Here is a 17,514-nt window from a genome sequence, read left to right as displayed (position 1 = left end):
TTGCTCACTGGACTCAGTTGAGCACCGCAGGTAGGCAGCTGTGGGTTGAGCTTGAGCCATCTGTTGCCAAAGAGTGGACACTCGGCTGGCCTAGCACCAGTCTCCTCCCCAGGCACTTGTGGCAGGGCCCAGACCCCAGAGGAGCTGAAGGTGCCGCGTAACGAGGGCGCGATTGGGCGTGAGCCAGAGGGCTAATGTCTGGGAGGAGGTCAGGATATCAGTCCCGCTGGGACCTTGGGAGCTCCAGTGACCGTCTGCCTGTTCTGTGCTTTGTTTTTGGTTTCTCCATGCAGCTCGGATTGGGAAAATGAAACGGAGGAAGCAAGATGAAGGGCAGGTATGTCCCCTGTGCAGCCGCCCCCTGGCAGGATCGGAGCAGGAGATGAGTAGGCATGTGGAGCATTGCCTTTCTAAGGTAGAGGGGCCATCACCACCTACCCCGCCCCCTTCCCCTGACACTAGCCGCTGACTGCCTCCAATCTCTGGGCTGTTGGGGTCTCCACGTGGTCTCAGCAGCTGCTTCTTCTCTGTTCTTTGCCCTCTTCCTTTGCTTTCACTCTCCCACTCCTCCCCTGGGGCTCCAGTGGAAAATTATTGGGAAAAAGCCCAGGTCTTTGATCTCTCAATTGGTTTACTTCCAAGGAGCCCTAGAGCCGGGGGCCTGTGGGGCACACTGCAGCTGGGGGCCTGGGCTGTGCCTTCCTCGCAGGCCCTGGGGAGCAGGTAGGGACGGCCTGGGACCCGCATGATCCTGCTCTGCTCTTCACAGAGGGAAGGCTCCTGCATGGCTGAGGACGATGCCGCGGACATCGAGCATGAGAACAGCAACCGCTTTGAGGAGTATGAGTGGTGCGGGCAGAAGCGGATACGGGCCACCACTCTCCTGGAAGGTGGTTTCCGAGGTACAAGCAGCCAACACCTAGGCAGTGGCACTGTGGCGGCCAGGCCTCTGCTGGGTAGCCATCTGTGGGAGCCAAGAGGCCAGGGCTGGTGGCTGGTCATCCATTCGGCCACGTGGGAACTGCTGCTGGCAGGGCTTCTTTGTGACCGTGCTGCCTGCCTGTGATGTGCATATTAAAATGGATGTATTTGGGTGGGGAAATGGAATTGTGAGGCTGCAAGCTAGGAGTGACGAGGGGGGCTCTCCGCCTCGGGTGATGCATTGAAGGTGACAGCCAAGCCGCGTTAGCACCTGCATAAAATATTAAAGGGACGGTTATGCATTTATCACTCCATCCCTCTTAAGGCTGATAAATGAGAATCCAGCAACCTGCTGTACACCTCCAGCACTGGGGGCCCCGAGGGCTTCCAGGCAAACACATTGGATTTTCTTCCTCCTCCTCCTCGGCCCCACGTCAGGGAAATCAGTTACAGAGGAGAGAGTGAGTTATGGCAAAATTTGACCTCCCATGAGCTTCATTGGTGAATCTAATTTTAGCTGTGATCCCATCCCTTCTCCCTGGGCGCCCTTTGCCCTGAAGCAAGAGGGGCCTATGCCCAGCTGCTCCTGCTTCCCTTGGGCTCGCTGCAGAGGGCTCTGCAGGGACCTCCCCAGCTCCACTGCCCACCTGGATCCTTGGAGACACATGGTTTGGCCCAATGGAAGTCCCCCACCTCCACCAGGTTAAATAGACTGGTAGGAACCCAAGATCCGTGTCCTCTTGTTGATGCTTCCTGCCTTGGGCAGGATGAAGGGGGAGCTGTCTTGCCTCCCAGCCTCTAGCTCATCGCTCTTCCTGTGCACAAGCACAGCTGGCACTGCAGCTTGTGGTCATTAAGTGAGCCAATCTGCTTCCCATCTGCCTCCAGTTCTCTGGGCAACACCCTTGGGAGTAGTGCTGTGTCTGGTCCCTTGGGAATATCGCGGCTGAGAGGAGGGTCTCTGCCTCACTGGGGCTACGCTTCTAGGGCTGGTGATGAGAAGTGGTCCCTACAGTGCCGTCCAGGGCAGACTGGCTACATGAAGAGGCCATAAGCCCAGGTGTGGCATTATGCCTCGGGTCTTCTCTCACATTGGCAAAATGTAAATGAGAAAGGTTAATCAGACCAAACTGAGGACTGAGCTAGAGAATGTCCATTTGCTATTTCCCTCTGGTCCTGTCCTAGAGTGTCTAGGCCCAAAGAGCCCCAAAGCCAGGGATCCTGTGACTGTACTCACAGGTGTCCCTGGCCAGTTCTGGGATCCCGCTCTGGGTTCGCTCTGTTGGTGGCTGCAGGTTTTCATGTCTTCCATTGCTGTGGCAACTTCTTGGTCAGGTTACTTGGCCCAGAACTGGACCTGATGGCTTCTGGGCTCCAGACAAGGCTTAGGAAGATGAAGCCGCATGGGGCCTGCGCATACGACCATGGATTTCCCAGGCCCTGGGACCTACTTGCAGAGTGGGTGTGAGGGGCTCTTCAGCCCTGGGCGGGTGTCAGTTTTCCCTGAGTGTTTACACGGTGAGGTTGTTCCTTTCAAGAATTGCTGAGAGGAGTTCAAAGCGGGGTTTTTCTTTGAGCGATTTGGAGAGCGAGAATGAGAGTGAGACTTGAAGAGGGAACAGGGGCCGGAGGTGCCTTTATCTGCAGAGAATTGCTCCGGCTTTCCTGATAGAAGCTGCTGCCGCCTCTTAAACAGCTTAGTGCAGTCAAAAGACAGACAGACTTGAAAGGCTGTTTTACAGCGAGATCAGCAGGGGCCACGAGGCAGAGAGCAGGGCGCAGTGGAGCGGAGGAGGCTGAGGCTCCTCGGTAGGGGGGTGCTATCAAAGGAGGCCCTGGATGATCCTGACCGCCTCTGCCCCTGAAACCTTGTCTGCAGAAGCTGGCCATCTGTCAGTCTACCCGTCTTGGCCAGGACCGAGAGGCCCCAACTCTTGGGGGGTTGGGTGTGGCCCCGCCAGGCGGCCTGGTGTCAGTGCAGCGCATTGATCGCCCGCCGGGCGGGCTGGGCCGCAAGCCGGGCAGCGCGTGCTTAATGTGATTGAAAGGCAGTTAAAATGGCGGTGACCTTTTCAGGAGGAATTAGATTGCCTGCCAAGACCGGTTAGAGGGAGTGATAACGCCGGTTGAAGAAGCTGCCCGGCCAACTTCAGAGAGAGGGAGCAGAGGCAAGATGAGCAGGCGAGCAGCGAGGCCCATTTAAGCCGCACTGTGCGTGCTGACAGAACAGAGATTGCTGTCCTTGTTAGATATGAAAGAATTGAAGAATTGCACATAAGTTCCTGTATCTGATCATCACCTGTTCCTCCTCCCAGACCAGGGCCCCTTAGTCATCCTCAGCATGTCTTCCCACCAGGCCCAATGGGGGCTGGTCTGGTGGAGCAGATGAGTTCCTTTGAATGTAATGTGCCGTGGAGCCAATGAACAAGCAGGGATTTTTGGTGGGACACTTGACTGAGGAGAATAGGCCTTGGAGATGGGACCTTTGATTACTGAGACCCTGAGAGGTCAGGCCTGGGAGGGCTTGGAGTTGGTATTATAGGACCGAATGAAGGATCAGACAGAACAGGTAAGGACTGGAATAGGTCCAGGTAGACGTGGATTTTCAAGAGCCTAAAAGAAGAGATACTGAAAGGTTTCAAGAGAGTGGTTTGAAAGAAACGTTTGTTTAGGAAGCGTGGTGGTCTTCTCAGTTCTAGGGGACACCCTGGGCTGTGTGCGTGAGCTGCGGGTTGTCCTCTCTGAACCTTGGGTTTGCTAGCCTGCTGGTGCTGTTTCTCCCCACTCAGTTATAATTGCATAAAGGGCGGCGCATAGACCATAGTGCTTCACCAACATCTCCCTAAAAGAGTTCAGCATTAGGCGGAGAAAAGACGCTCTTCAGACACCCCATGCCAGCCCTGGGCAGAGCAAGGGGCCTCTAGGTTGGGCCACAGTGGGAACCAATTATACAGCCCCTGGGGACAAAGGAGGTGTGTGACGAAGGAGCCCGGCTTTCCTCATTGCCTATCTCCAACTCCTGGTCTCGGACAAGAGACTTGTGATAGGAGCCTTGATCCTTCCCTTGTCTTGTTTGCCAGTGAATGTTCACTTAGCTGGATTAGGGGAGCCTGGAGCTCATTATCTCTGGGATGCACAGGCTGGAGAGAGGACATGGAACGGTTGGCTTCAGGTGACGTGACAGTGATGCAGTGGGCATTTGGGTAACAAGGTGGAGAGATTTCCCAGGAGGCGACAGGAAGTGGAAGGTGCTGCAGCTCAATCTTTGAGCCCTGGAAGGAAATGCGTCCCTGGAATCCAGCATTGAGCCCCTTTGAATCAAACAGGTAGAAGGGTAGAGACAGGGACGCTACTAAGAGAACCCGATGTCCAGGCCTCTATCCTGCCCCGATCTTCGCCTAGGGGTTGCATCTTACTTGAGTACTTGCCTTGGATTTAGACTGGCTCCATGTGGCCTGGAATGAGATGCCATGGAGAGGAAAGGTGGGGCAGCTGTGGTGCAGATCTGTTAACTGGCTGTTGCTTGGTAAAACTTCAATGCCAGATTGTGGGTCAAGGGGTTGAGAGACATTGTGAGTCCAGGGCCGGGAGAAATTGGCCTGGCCTTAGCTGCTGCCTCCTTCTGCATGTTGATTTCCTAAAGATGGGAGCCCCAGATTCTCAAAATGTCCCCCAGGGAGCCCTGCTGCCTGGTACAGTCAGTGACAGGTGCTGGAACAGCCAACTGCCAGAGGCAGTCTTGGAATGGAGTGTGTCCAGGCTGCCGCTTTCTACCTCCTTACCACCCTGAGTTAGAGCTTGTTTGGTGGGAGGAGCAAGGAGCAGGGCACCTTCTGTCCCCTGTGGCAACTGACGGGGATTTAATCGCCTTTTGGAAACACAATTGTTAAGCCGGGACAGAGGGAGTACAGGCAGAAGGAGCAAGTATCAATGGTTTTAAACGGCGTCTGTCTCTCTGCGCCTCTCCTAACGTGAGGCAGTGAAACGCGTTATCGAGGAGGCCCGGAAAGTGGCTAAGTGCGTTTGACACACGCCAACTCCCTGCCTCCACACTGGATAATTGCATTGTCAACTGTTCAGCGAGGTGGCAGGTGACACTGCAGGCCGATTGATTGTCCCGCATCGCAGCTCCCCAGACTGTCAGCTCCCCAATCGATGGCGTTTACACAAGACACCGTAACTGCATCTGTAACTAATTCCAGTGTAAAACTCTCCGGAAGCTGCTGCTGCGCACCCCCCCTTCTCCCCTCCTCTGGAGAGCACGGGCCTCTGGAGGCCCCAGGACGCCTTTCTCCCTGGGCTTTGGTTTTGTTGGGAACAGCAGGTGAGGAAATCGATGGCTCCTTTTTTGTGGTTTCAAGTTCCAGGATGTTACTGCCCCTAGTCAGTGGGCATCTCCAGTTTCACAATCGAACATCTGATCAATTGATCAAATTAACGCTGATTTTTTTTTCCTTCTCTCTTTGCGATGACCCAAGAAGAAATGAGTTTATGAGAGATGGGTCATTTTTATAAAATTTAGGCTTTGCTTATCATTTATGAACTTAACCCTCTCCCTCTCTATTGCTAAGTATCCACTTGGAGGGAAGAGGTGTTTTTTGAACTGCCTGCCCTCCCTAGACCAGGCCCCCACTGCTGAGCATCACTGATCATCAGGGTTAGTCTGCCTGTGGACAGCACCCAGCCCTTCATGGGTCTGAGCCACAACAAGGGGACTCCCCGGTGACTGAAGAGTGTTCTGGGTCATCTTGCGGGGTCTGAAGGCAGTCCCTGCTCTGGACAGTAACAGCAGGCGTGGCAGCTTGCCTGTTACTCTGGAGCTTCACAGAGCAGGAGCCAGAGGCTTGGGAAGGCGTTCTCTGTGCCATCTTGCTTCTGAGTACTGGCTTGGGATATTCCAGCAGCTGAGAACATAAAATGACTGTGGAGCCTTCTCAAAGTATGTGTGGGAGGGGGGCCGGTTGGCGGGGGCCCTGTCTGCATAAAATGGCTTTATGGCCGTTTCTTTTTATTATGATTCTGCCAGAAGTCAGCAAGTGACATTTCATTAAGAAAATAAAGTTTAATGTGCTGGGAAGGAGGTTGGAGTTGGCTGGGGCAGCACAGGAGTGAAATTGGCAGTGGCAGCCTGTTCTGAACACCTGAGGGGTAGGGAGAGGCTCCCAGCATCTGTCTGCTGGAGGAGGGGGTCAGGGTCAGAGTCAGCTGCTCTGGCCAAAGGCAGGCCTTTTCCTTGGCAAACAAGATGTGTCGTGCTCTCCATCCTGTCAGTGTGGTTGGAGAAGAAGGAGATTGTTGCCCACTTGAGAGATGGGGTCTGAGAGGTGAGGTTGTGGCCAGAGAGGTTTCTGCAGGCCACCAGCTGATCAGGCCTGGACCTGCCTCTGGCACAGGGCTCCCAGCACCTAACAGCAGCACCGTTGGCATTTAGCCATCACTGCTCGGGGGTGTTATGTGGCAGCTGTGGTGGGCTTGGCCAGCTCTGTGCTGGGTGATGCTTAGATCACAGACTTAGGGTTTAATCTGGTGAGCAGCAGTGACAATACGTGGTCCTACATGTGACTTTGGAGTGTACAGGAGCCTGGGTGGGCACCACGGAAGGGGCCCCTTTGTAGAAATATCTAGGGAAGTCTCATCTGTACTCAGCACCTTGAGCGTAGGAATCAGATCAGGAAACAACGTCCTCAGTGTCAAGCCAAGCGGAGGATGAGTTCAATGAAGTTTGAGAGAATGGTGAAGCAAGTTCATTCAGGAAGTATTTAAAGAGCAACTACTATGTGCAGGTACCATGAATAAAAGGCATGATTGAGAAGAGTCAGACTTGCAGAATGAGCAGGAATGTGTTCTGTAGACCAAGAGGGAGACCTTTCTAGGCAGAGAGAACAGGAAGTACAAAGGCCTAGGGGCGTGAGAAAACACACAGGCCCTGGGAACCAAAATAGCTGTGTTCCACCAGACTACAGAGACCTGGTCCAGGCCTGGCAGGCAATGAGACTGCAGAGATAAAGACTTCCGGCCACTGGGCTGCTTTACGTGTGGAGAAGCCTGGACTTTTCCTGGCACTTTGGGAGTGCCTCGTTTTCTCAGGTTTGCCATGGGAGCCATACTGGGCTGAGGAGTGGTGCTAGGATTCTCGGCTTTGCTTCTCACTCACCCACAAGGCAGGGCTGGGCAGGGTCTGGCCAAGCCGGAAGATGTGAGGCTGACTGCTGAGCTGCGTGCACTTGGGGGAGGGGGGTTGGCAGGGCTCGAGGGGCGCAGGCTCTAAGTGAACCTGATGGCTACATTCTGATTGATGGCAGAGTTTGTCTCCCAAACTGTCAGAGGGTTTATAGAGGTGCCACTCACCCACAAGGTGGGAATTGCTTGTCAGGACACTTGGCTGTGAATAGGAGACAGAGCTGTAACTTGGTGTTTTCTCAGCTTAATGGCCCCGCTGCTGACCCGCCTGCTGCCTTGAGTTTGTTTGTGCCTCATGTGGAGGGCAGATGAGGACGGCGGGCAGGGGTGGGCCTGGGCAGCACCTGTTAGCTCTCTGTTTCCCTGGTGCTGCTTGCTTCTGGGACGGGTGGGCGCGTTGTGAGACCAGAAACCAGAGGCGTAGGATAGAGAAGGATCAGGAGAAAGTGCTTTTGAAACGGGCTTGAATGATGGAGAACATTCCAGATGGAGAGACAGCATGAGCCAGACAGACAGGGTGACATTGGAGGTGGAGTAAGTCTGTCCGTGTATGTGGGACTTAGGGAGCGAAATGAGAGAAGGTGAAGAAGTGGGAGCATCCAGAGTGTAGCAAGTCTGGCTTAAGAGTAGGAATTGGTTGCGGGCACAGTGAGGAGCCACAGGCAGTGTTGGAGCAGGGAAAAGAAGGGTCAGGACTCTATGGCGACAGGACGAAGCAATAGATGAGAGGCTTGGCAACCCACTACAAGCCTGTTGCCTTCGTGAATGTGTAAGACCCTGAAAGTGGAAGAATGGACAAGAAATTTCCGAGATCATTGAGCAGAACTCTGAGCTGCTTTGCATCGATGCCACTCACCCCAGATCCCGTCGCTTTCAGTCCTTTGTGTCCCCAGCAGGGATCCTGCACTGGCTCGTGCGATGTGGTCCGAGACCAGAACCACTGGGAGAAGGCAGGGGCAGAGAGGGAGAAGTTGCTTTGTGGTCCCTGGCCCCGGGCTATCAGGAAGGGTGGTTCTGGGAGTCCGAACACAAGGCAGGTGAGTGGGCCTGGGGCAGATTGAGCAGCTCAGCCCCTTGCATCACCACCACCCCTCCCACTACTGGCCGAGAGTCTGCCTGTTGCTGTGCCAGATACACCTTGGTGGGGTCACTGCCTGCCCCGCCCTCGGCCCTGCCTCCGCCTAGCCGGGTTGCCTCCGGGGACTGCTCTGAGAAGCAGGTGTGCATGCCTGTCCTCCCTCGGCTGTCCCTTCTTAATCCCTTTATAACTGCACTTGTCCAGGAATCTGGGCTGAGTGAGGTGGGGATGAATAATTAATGTCAGGCGCTTCAGACACCAAATATTTGAACAGCTGCCTGGTGTTTTTGCTGGCAAGGACCTGCCGGCCAAAATCAGGACATTGGCTGAGGGTTCCGCTGTATGGCTCTGACAGGCCTTTGCCAGCCTACTCTCCCCCGGGTAGACTTGCCAGGCTGGACCATGGGGCACGGGATGCCCAGGTCCTGGGTTGGGGTGGCCTTGTAGACCTGTCTGTCCTCTTCCTACTCTTAGATGTGGAAGGCAGGTGGACAGCAGGCCTAGACTAGGTGTCTCCTGAGGACTTGACATAATGTATGAATGGGCTGGTTTATGAGCAGAGACCACTTGGAGCAGCAGGCAGTGCAGGAAAGGCTAAGGTATGCAGAGTGAAAAAGAACTGTAATGTCAGAATCAAGAGCACCCAAGTGCTCTCTATTCCCCAAGCCCAAGTTTCTGCCAGGCCTTACCTAGCCCCAAACCTGACCCCTACCTTAGGGAACAGAAGGGGGATCCTTGGCCTTGTCTTGCTGGCCCCTGGCCCTCCTCACACCCTGCCTCCCACAGGCTCTGGCTTCGTCATGTGCAGCGGCAAGGAGAATCCGGACAGTGACGCTGACTTGGATGTGGATGGGGATGACACTCTGGAATATGGGAAGCCACAGTATCCTTGGGGCACGGCGGGACTGGTGGGACAGGCCAAAGGGAATAAGGAAAGCCACAAGCACCTCCAGTCACTCATCCACCCCAAAACCCCCAGGGTCAGTGTCTCAGCTTGGGCCAGGGGCAGCCCTCCTGGGGATTCAACCCTCACGGCCCACCACAAACTAGGATCCATTATCCTTGACCACCTTGCCAGATACACGGAGGCCGATGTCATCCCCTGCACAGGCGAGGAGCCTGGCGAAGCCAAGGAGAGAGAGGCACTGCGGGGTGCAGTCCTAAAGCAAGTGTGGGCACAGGGTTGGGCGGGTGGGAGAAAGGGAAGGGAGGCCCTGGGGCGGGGGTCCACCCGGTGCCCGCCCTCCGGGCTGTCCTGCCTGCCTTCGGGGCTCACTTTGTCCTTCCTCTTTCCTTTCTCTAGTGGTGGCCCTCCTAGCACACGCATCACACCTGAGTTCTCTAAATGGGCCAGTGATGGTAAGTCCTGACCCAGGTTAGCAGGGGCCGAGGTGGGTGGTGAGTGATTCAAGCCCAATCTTTCACCTGTGCTGCCCATCTGGCCAGAGTGTGAGTCCCCTCTGTCCCTGCAGAGATGCCATCTACCAGCAACGGCGAGAGCAGCAAACAGGAGGCCATGCAGAAGACCTGCAAGAACAGCGACATTGAGAAGTGAGTGGCCCGAGGGAGACCAACCCCGGGGACCACAGCTCAGTGGGAGGGAGGGGGCCCTTCGCTAACAGGAAGGCCTGCTGCCCTGGCACACAGCTGGCAGTGGGGCCCAGCTGGTGCTGAGCATGACTCTCTGAATTGATCACTAGGCCCCGGCCCCGGGAGCCTTGGTGGAGGGAGGAGCAGGCGGCCTGCCTGCTGCAGGGGCCTCCACCCGGGGAATGTGATGTATGGCCGCCCAGCCCAGCCGGCACACTTGATTCATCTCCAGTTTCTGTTTCTTAATCGGGAGCTAAATTGGTTTCATTTTTCTTGTCCCGGGTGGCGCTTGCAGTGTGGGTTTTAGGCAGGAGTATTGGGTCTCATCACTTCTGGTAGGAGTTTTTGGCCCACATTCTCTGGCAGGGGAAAAGAAGATCCGTTAGCACTTCCCCCAAGGTGGGGCCACGCCTGGCCTGGATCCCCAGGAGCCACCAGGATTTGAAAGCAGCAGCACACCTTACTGCCTTTCCAGAAGCCCAGGCAGCCCAGTCCTGGCCCCAGGAGGTGGCATTGTCCAGTTCTGGCTGCCTGGAGCTGCGCTGTTGTTGGCCATTGCCTAACTCCTCACACCTGCCCCTCCCTCCTCTGAAGGCTAGGTTGCCCGGGGTTAAAAGGCAGCCTCTTCATTCCAGGGCCAGTGTTCCATCTTGCCTTCTGCCGGGAGAGTAGATTGCAGGCCAGTGCAGGGCCGGGTCGGCGGCCCAGGGTCACCTCCCATTTGTTTCCCTCCATTTTGTGTTGTCATAAATTCATTCCAGCCCGTTGTGGTTGATCAGTTTATCTCGGCCAGGGCCGCGAGTGCTGCTGGCATGATGTATGGGCCGCGGCGCAGGGCCCGGCTGCCCATGAATCACCGCAGCTGCTCCGTGTCAGCGCCGGAGCGGGCCGCACGGGTTCGGTGCAACCAGCTTGGGGGGAGAGGAATGACGTATGGATGTTTATTTAATAATTCTCTCCTACTCCAGCTGAGCGGGGCGGGCGGGGCTGTAAGGGGCGCCCACCCTCATCTGGAGGGGCTGCTCATAAATCAGAAAGACAAGATCATTAATCAGGGATGGCGCCGGAGGGGGAGGTGGGGGCCAGAGCCAGTGGCCATCCAGTGGTCCTACCCCACTGAGGGCTGGGGGAGCTGGGCTTTCTGTCCCACCTGTGTGAGCACGAGCACCAGTGGGCGGAGCCCTCGGGGATGAGCTGGAGGCGGGCTCAGTCATGTGCAGAGATCTCTGATGGGTCTGGCCCTTCAGTCCCCATGACGTCTCTCTTTCCCAGATATGTTATGGGTTCCCGTCCTGGATCTTTTTCACATCCAGGGGAAGGAGAAACACAGGCTGCATGGCTTCTTCAAAGAAATTCTCCACCCCATGCCTTCAAGGGGCTCTGGAATAGCTCACAACCTCCCTGGATCGGGGGCCTGGAGGATTGGGTGTTTCACTAGAGCAAAGAGTAAAGGCCAGTTATGTGCTGAGCAGATCCACCATGGGGATGGAGTGGCCTTGGAGATGGGAGTGGGAAATGGCTCTTCTGGACTCATGGCTTTTGCCTTCCCAGCTCCAGCTCATTCTCTGGTTTAGGGTTTTCGAGTTAGTTTTCTACTCTGGGGTAGGCTGCCCCCAGTTCCAGGCCTTGGTTTCCCAATCATTGAAGTAACCACACAGGATCAGCCTGGTTCTTGGAGAGGAAGGAAGCACAGCTACCCATCCTTGTCTCCTTGCCAGGAACATACCAGCAATCCAGATGGGGGTGGCACATATAGCATTGGGCAAAATGCCAGGGGGAGGACTCAGCTGTGCAAGTGCGTGTGAAGAAGGAGAGTGTGGTAAAGGCTTTCCAGAGCTGGAAAGCTGAAGGGATGCTCCCAGGAAACCCACCAGTGCCAGAAGGAGTTGTAGTCAGAGCCTTCCTCAGGTTGCTTGGAGAGAGGCAAGGCAGAGAGAGCCATGGACTGCTGAAGTGATGGATCTGGAGCATCTCTGATACAGGGATACAGCCATCAGGGAGACCTGCTGGTGCCCCTTAAGAGAGAACGGTCAGAGATCAGAGTTTGCCGCTGCCCATTAAGTGTTTCCCACCATCCTCCACATGCCCCCTGTTACACCTATGCCCAGCAGGGACAGACTGCCTGGAAGCTTTCAGGCTTTCTGGCCCCACTGCCCCCCAAGGCTGGCAAGACAGACCACCCCCTAGGAGATGGCCCTAGCACACACACCGCCCTTGTGATTCTACCTCAGCTGACTGAATACACCTTCTCAACCTTAGCTCTTACCCTTTACAGCCCTCCTCCAATATCCTCAACTTCTTCCTGCAAATCGAGTGTAAGATAAACTTCCCTTTCTGATTGTGGCATCTGGGGTTGTCTTGGACACTGGGTTCCGTGTAGCAACCTTCTGCTTGTCCACAAGTGAGCCTTCCAGGCAGATGGGGCCAGGGGCCCTTGCCCTTGGTTCCCACTGTTTTCTCAGCCTGGAGGCCTATCTCCTGGTTGTAGCCAGTGTAGAGTAACAGCTATTCACACTGTTACTGGTTGATTCCAGAATCAGTCTGCCGGGGTTTGAATCCCATCTCCCCTACTCTGCGTGAACCTTGGGTAGTCTACTATGTTTCTGTGCTTTTGTTTTTGTTGAGTTGTGTCCGACTCTGCATCCCATGGACTCTAGCATGCCGGACTCCTCTGTCCTGTACTGTCTTCCAGACCATGGCCATTGAGTCAGTGATGCTATCTAAAAGTCTCTGCCTCCCCTTTCTCCTTTTGCTTTAGTCTTTCCCAGTGTTCCTTCATATATAAAATGGGAGCATTAGGATCTCCCTATGGAGTTTTTGTGAGGTGTAAATAAGATAATAATTTTTAATCTCTCAGTAAAATTCCTGGCATTTAGTAAGTGTTTAATAAATTTTAGCTCTTTTATTTGTATTATGTCATTATTCCCTGAAGCTCATCTCCAGTACCATCTTTTCTACTCCTCCAGGAAACATTCCTCCCCCTCTGAGCTCCTCTGGGTTCTGTTGACTTGTTTTAGGAGTGGTGGGAAAGATCACTCCTTAGAATTGTCTGAGCTGTTCCCTGTTCAGTATTGTAGCTCAGAGAGTTCAGGAAGTTGCAGGGCTTGTGCAGGGATTGGACAACAGGTGAGGACCACCAGGACATCTGACATGCCAAGGAAGAAACAGCTAGGAGCCGTTGATGTAGGCTAGGCCTCCAGCCCAGGGACCTAGATTATGTGGGCCTCCTCAGATCCCCATCTCTCAGTCTCCCTGGGGGTTAGACCAGCTGTTTCTTCAGCAGGTGTTTACTTATACTCCCCTGCCTGGAGTGGGGCTGATGTCCAGAGTCAGCATTGGTGGAGTGATCATCTTGCCCTCAGGGAAGCGAGTCTGGCAGAGGAGACAGGCATTTGCAGTTGTACCGCTGTAGTGAAGTCCAGCACAGGGGCTGGAAGAGCACAAAATGGGGAGCCCCACCAATGGTACTGGCCGAGGCTTGGAAAATGTTTCTGGGAGGAGGTGGGAGCTAGGCCTGAATGATGAGATGGAACTAGAGAGTTAGGAGGTAGGGTGACCCAGAAGAAGCAGAAAGTACTTGAGAAGCCAATGGAGTGAAAAATGGTGGAGCATGTGGAAGAACTCTGGCATTGGACGTGGATGGAACGCAAAGCACGTGGCAGGGCGCTGAGGCGTGGCTGGTGGGGGCAGGCCAAAGAGGCCCTCGTAAGCTTGTAGGAGTTTGCTAGAGCTTTACTCTGAGGTGGATGCTGAAATGTTGGAAATGTCAGTAGAAGCGGTCGGTCTTGCAGAATTGGAGGTGCCAGAAAGATGGGGACTGGAGGCAGAGGGACCATCCAGGTTGGTGTAACGCAGTCATGAGCACTCAACTAGGGGTGGCAGCGTGGAAAGGAGTGGATGCCAAGGATGCGAGGAGCTGGATGTCAGGGGTGACTGGGAATGAGGAGTTTCGAGAATGGTTCCCAGGTGTCTGGTTTAGAAATTCACCAGGATGGAGGTGCAGGAGCGAGGCGGGTGAGGGGCGCAGGTCTGGAATGTGGAGTTTGTGGATCTAGGATGTGAGTGGGATCGGGGAGCAGGGAGGTCTAAGAGACATGGGTACATGTGGTTCTGGAGTCCAAGGAAGGTGTGGGCTGGAGGTTCAAATTAGAGATGCCAGCCTGCTGCCTGCAACTGTGCCATCCTCCTTACAGAATCACCGAAGATTCAGCTGTGACTACGTTTGAGGCCCTGAAAGCTCGGGTCAGGGAACTTGAACGGCAGCTGTCTCGTGGGGACCGTTACAAATGCCTCATCTGCATGGTGAGAGGAAGGGAACCTCGCGTGTCCCTGCTTGGGCCTCAGTGCTCCCTGGGGGTTGGAGAGGGTCTCTGCCCCGTGAGCTGGGCCCTTCAGAGGGTGGGACACCTCAGAGTGACCCCTCCCTTCTCTGCCCATCTTCTCCCTAGGACTCATACTCGATGCCCCTGACATCCATCCAGTGTTGGCATGTGCACTGTGAGGAGTGCTGGCTACGGACCCTGGTGAAGTGGTCTGGGGGTTGGGAGTGGGTAGCCTTTTGGGGTTACTGCCCAGATGTCCATGCTTATGCTTGAGCCTGCCTGGGGGGTTGGAAGAGCAAGGAGCAGGTGGAGCAGAAGCACAGACCACAGCCTGAATCCAGGATATTCATCCCCCAGCTCATGAGCCTCTCCCCTCCCCCACACCAGGTTTATCCAGTTCTCCCCAGCCATGGGGTCTCTGCTCCCTTCCCCAGCCCCCACCCTGGAGGGCCCCGTGTTACACATAGCAGTGAGATCCCCAGTCAGGAGGAGGCTGGGTGTGGGTAAGCAGGACCAGGGCCTCAGCCCCTCCCCCTCCCATTACTAAGCTCCTTCTGCTCCTGCCCCTGTTCTTCACTCAGGAGCAGCCATTAAAATGTCGCCCGGAGACAGCAATAAAAGGCCCGGACGTGGGCTCTGTGTCCTGATCAAAGGCCGCGTGTAATCTCGTTAGGGCCGCGGCAGCCACAGCTGGACCCAGCCTTGTTCTCATTACCGGGGCTCCTGCTGCGGGCCTAGCCAGGCGGTTTGATCCTGGCATCCCCCCAACACAGGAGCGTGCCTGCCTGCTCACAGAGGCTGCCCAGGTCTCCCCAGCCCTCGCGGACAGGACCAGTCCAAAGTCCCGGCACACACGGGTGCAGGGAGACATGGCTGCAGGCCCGGGTGCACACGATCAAATATGTGGCCGGGGTTTAACCAGAGGGCCTGCCCTGCCCCTTCTCCCCGCAGGGCGCCAAGAAGCTCTGCCCCCAGTGCAACACCATCACAGCGCCTGGAGACCTGCGGAGAATCTACTTGTGAGCCGGCCACCCCAAGCAGGCCTTGCCTCAAGCGCCCAGCCTGCCCCGCCTGCGACGAGACGCCCCCTTGTACATACTTGCACACAGGTTCCCCATGTACATACATGCACACACACGAACACGCACACACGCACACAGAGGACTCTGGAGCCAGAATGGAGGCTGAGGCCCAGGCCCTGCCTGCTGGCTCCCACCAAGACTGGGGACCATACCTGTTCTGGGTTCTGTTCCCAGGGTGGGGCAGGGAGGTGGGGGTGGGGGGAGTATTGTCAAGCAAGGCTCCTGAGATCCAGCCCCCAGACGGACAGACATGCAAACACCAGACTGAAGCACATGTAATATAGACTGTGTATGTTTACAATGTTGTGTATAAATGGGACAGCTCCCCGCCCTCTGCCCTTTCTCCTTCCCTCTGGTTGTATGATTTTCTTTTTGTTAAGAAGGCCTGGAGGCAGCGCCTCCTTGAGGGCTGGCTGGGGGCTCGGCCCATCCGCCTCGGGTGCCTGCCTCACCCCTCCCCGGTCCCTTCCCTCTCCCATGTGCTCGCTGTTCAGTGGTGTATATTTCTTCTCCCAGACGTGGGGCATGTGCCCCAAGGGAAGTGATCCTCTCCTTAGTCTTAGCTCCTGGGGCTCTTGGTAAGGAGTTGGGGGAGGGGGGAGGCACAGGCGTGGGAACCGAGCTGAAGCAGGGGCTAAGACTGGGCTGGACAAGTGTGCTTCTGGCTCCCCAGCCTTCCACAGAGAACCTTTCCTGGGATTAGAGCTGCTCTTCCTGGGAAAAGTGTGGTCTCCCCTGCCCTCCTGTGGGCCCCATGGTGTGATGCTGTGTCTGTATATTCTATACAAAGGTACTTGTCCTTTCCCTTTGTAAACTACATTGACATGGATTAAACCAGTATAAACAGCTGCTGTTTCTGTGTATATGTACAGGGAGGGGAAGATGATGGGGTGGTAGGAACACAGGCAGTTAAGGGGTTAATTCCTGGCAGCCATGTGGGGAAAAGGACTTGGCTATGGCTTTGTAAAGCAGTGTGGGGTCAGTCTGCTCAGGGGCCCTGGAGCTCTTGTCGAGTGGGGGGGTGGGGCCAGGACCTGGACTCCTGACTATTGATGGGTAGGGGCTCCAGGTTAATTCCTTATCGATGCAGAATCGTCAGCTCATTAATCACAGGAGAGGTCAGAGCTTGGGGGTACCGAGGGGATGCAAGCTCTATCCCCTGGTCTAGGGCTGGAACAGGCTGTAAGCTCAAGTGAAAACATAATCCCCAAACCTCTGTGTCTTTCTAGTTCTTTGAAGTGATCCAGGGACCAAAGTCACCATCTTAGTCCCCTGTGGCGGCGTCTGCTCTCCATTCTAGTGACCACTACCTGCTATAGCTACTGCACAGATAAACGAGCAATAAGAACCCCCTTTATCCAAGGTGGACCCTCAAATCAGGAAACTGAGGCTGGGCAGCCACCACTTGAGACGGAGCTTGGTCAAGCGGTGATACTCACAGCTGACCAGTACTAGGGAGTGAGCAACTGTCTGGGTGCTTGGGCAGGTGCTCAAAGCTGCAGAGGAGGTCTTGGCCACCACAGAAAGCTTGTTTTGACAGAAGATTCTGCTAAAATTCAACACCCCAGAGTATCTTCATGACTCCAGATGCCTTTCCTTCACATGTTCTCACACACACCAGACCCCGCCTCCCAAATCTTAGACACACCCATCTCCTCTCGGATGCGTAGTGAATACGACAGAATCAGGTCCAGTTGCCAGTTCCTGTCCACCTGTGCACCCAGATGACAAATCACCCTGGTTGGAGTCCCGTGAAGGCCCTTCACAGCTCCAGGCCCAACTTGATGGCACCAAATATTCTGAAAGCAAGGATCCTGGGGCCCAAGACTAGGAAAATATGTGGCCTGAGCAGAGCAGCTCCAGTGACGGTTGAGGGTTTAGAAGTGGACAACGCCCAGTTCCCATCAGGCTGGCTCCTATCGGATCTCTACTCTCCCCTCTCCCTGCCTTGGACTCAGTAGGTCCTTGATGGCTGGTTACTTTCACCCCCGGGGGCCAAATGCTGTCTAATAGAAGACATTAACCCAGAGTGAGGGCATGAAACCTGCCCTGCTGTGGGATCCTTGAGTTCCATCTCATGGCACAGGCAGCACTGCCACCTGTTGGCCATGGCTAGGAATGCAGCCACACAGAGTAGGAACAGGCTGCAGCAGTTGAGGGGCCATCCCAGAGGGTTGAGGCCATGCAGGGAGAGCTGAGCTCTGGAGACAGAAGGTGCATCAGCCCCAAGACTATCAAGGGTCAGCTCCCACCCAGAGCTCTTCCAGCCATCTCCTTCACTGACTCAAACTTTCAAAGCCCATCCCTGCCCCCCAAGTCCCTTGATCACCACAGTGTGCTA

The 17,514-nt window shown here is 55.3% G+C and overlaps 1 protein-coding gene across 3 annotated transcripts in view; it reads left to right on the top strand.

Annotated features, from left to right (window-relative positions):
- Positions 1–16,019, top strand: part of RNF220 (ring finger protein 220) — a 272,482-nt gene extending 256,463 nt beyond the window's left edge. For 2 of the 3 annotated variants that reach the window (XM_070368184.1, XM_070368183.1), the window contains 9 exons: positions 294–415; positions 770–902; positions 8,966–9,062; positions 9,258–9,344; positions 9,483–9,538; positions 9,652–9,730; positions 13,963–14,071; positions 14,218–14,292; positions 15,043–16,019. In XM_070368184.1, coding sequence (XP_070224285.1) covers positions 294–415; positions 770–902; positions 8,966–9,062; positions 9,258–9,344; positions 9,483–9,538; positions 9,652–9,730; positions 13,963–14,071; positions 14,218–14,292; positions 15,043–15,114 — 830 coding nt within the window. In that variant the 3' untranslated portion in view covers positions 15,115–16,019. The remainder of the gene's footprint in view (positions 1–293; positions 416–769; positions 903–8,965; positions 9,063–9,257; positions 9,345–9,482; positions 9,539–9,651; positions 9,731–13,962; positions 14,072–14,217; positions 14,293–15,042) is intronic. The other variant, XM_005894180.3, reaches the window with a different exon arrangement.
- The last annotated feature ends 1,495 nt before the right edge of the window (positions 16,020–17,514 follow it).

Source organism: Bos mutus, chromosome 3, assembly GCF_027580195.1.
Source record: "Bos mutus isolate GX-2022 chromosome 3, NWIPB_WYAK_1.1, whole genome shotgun sequence".
NCBI lineage: Eukaryota > Metazoa > Chordata > Mammalia > Artiodactyla > Bovidae > Bos > Bos mutus.
This window is presented reverse-complemented; position numbering and strand designations above follow the sequence as displayed.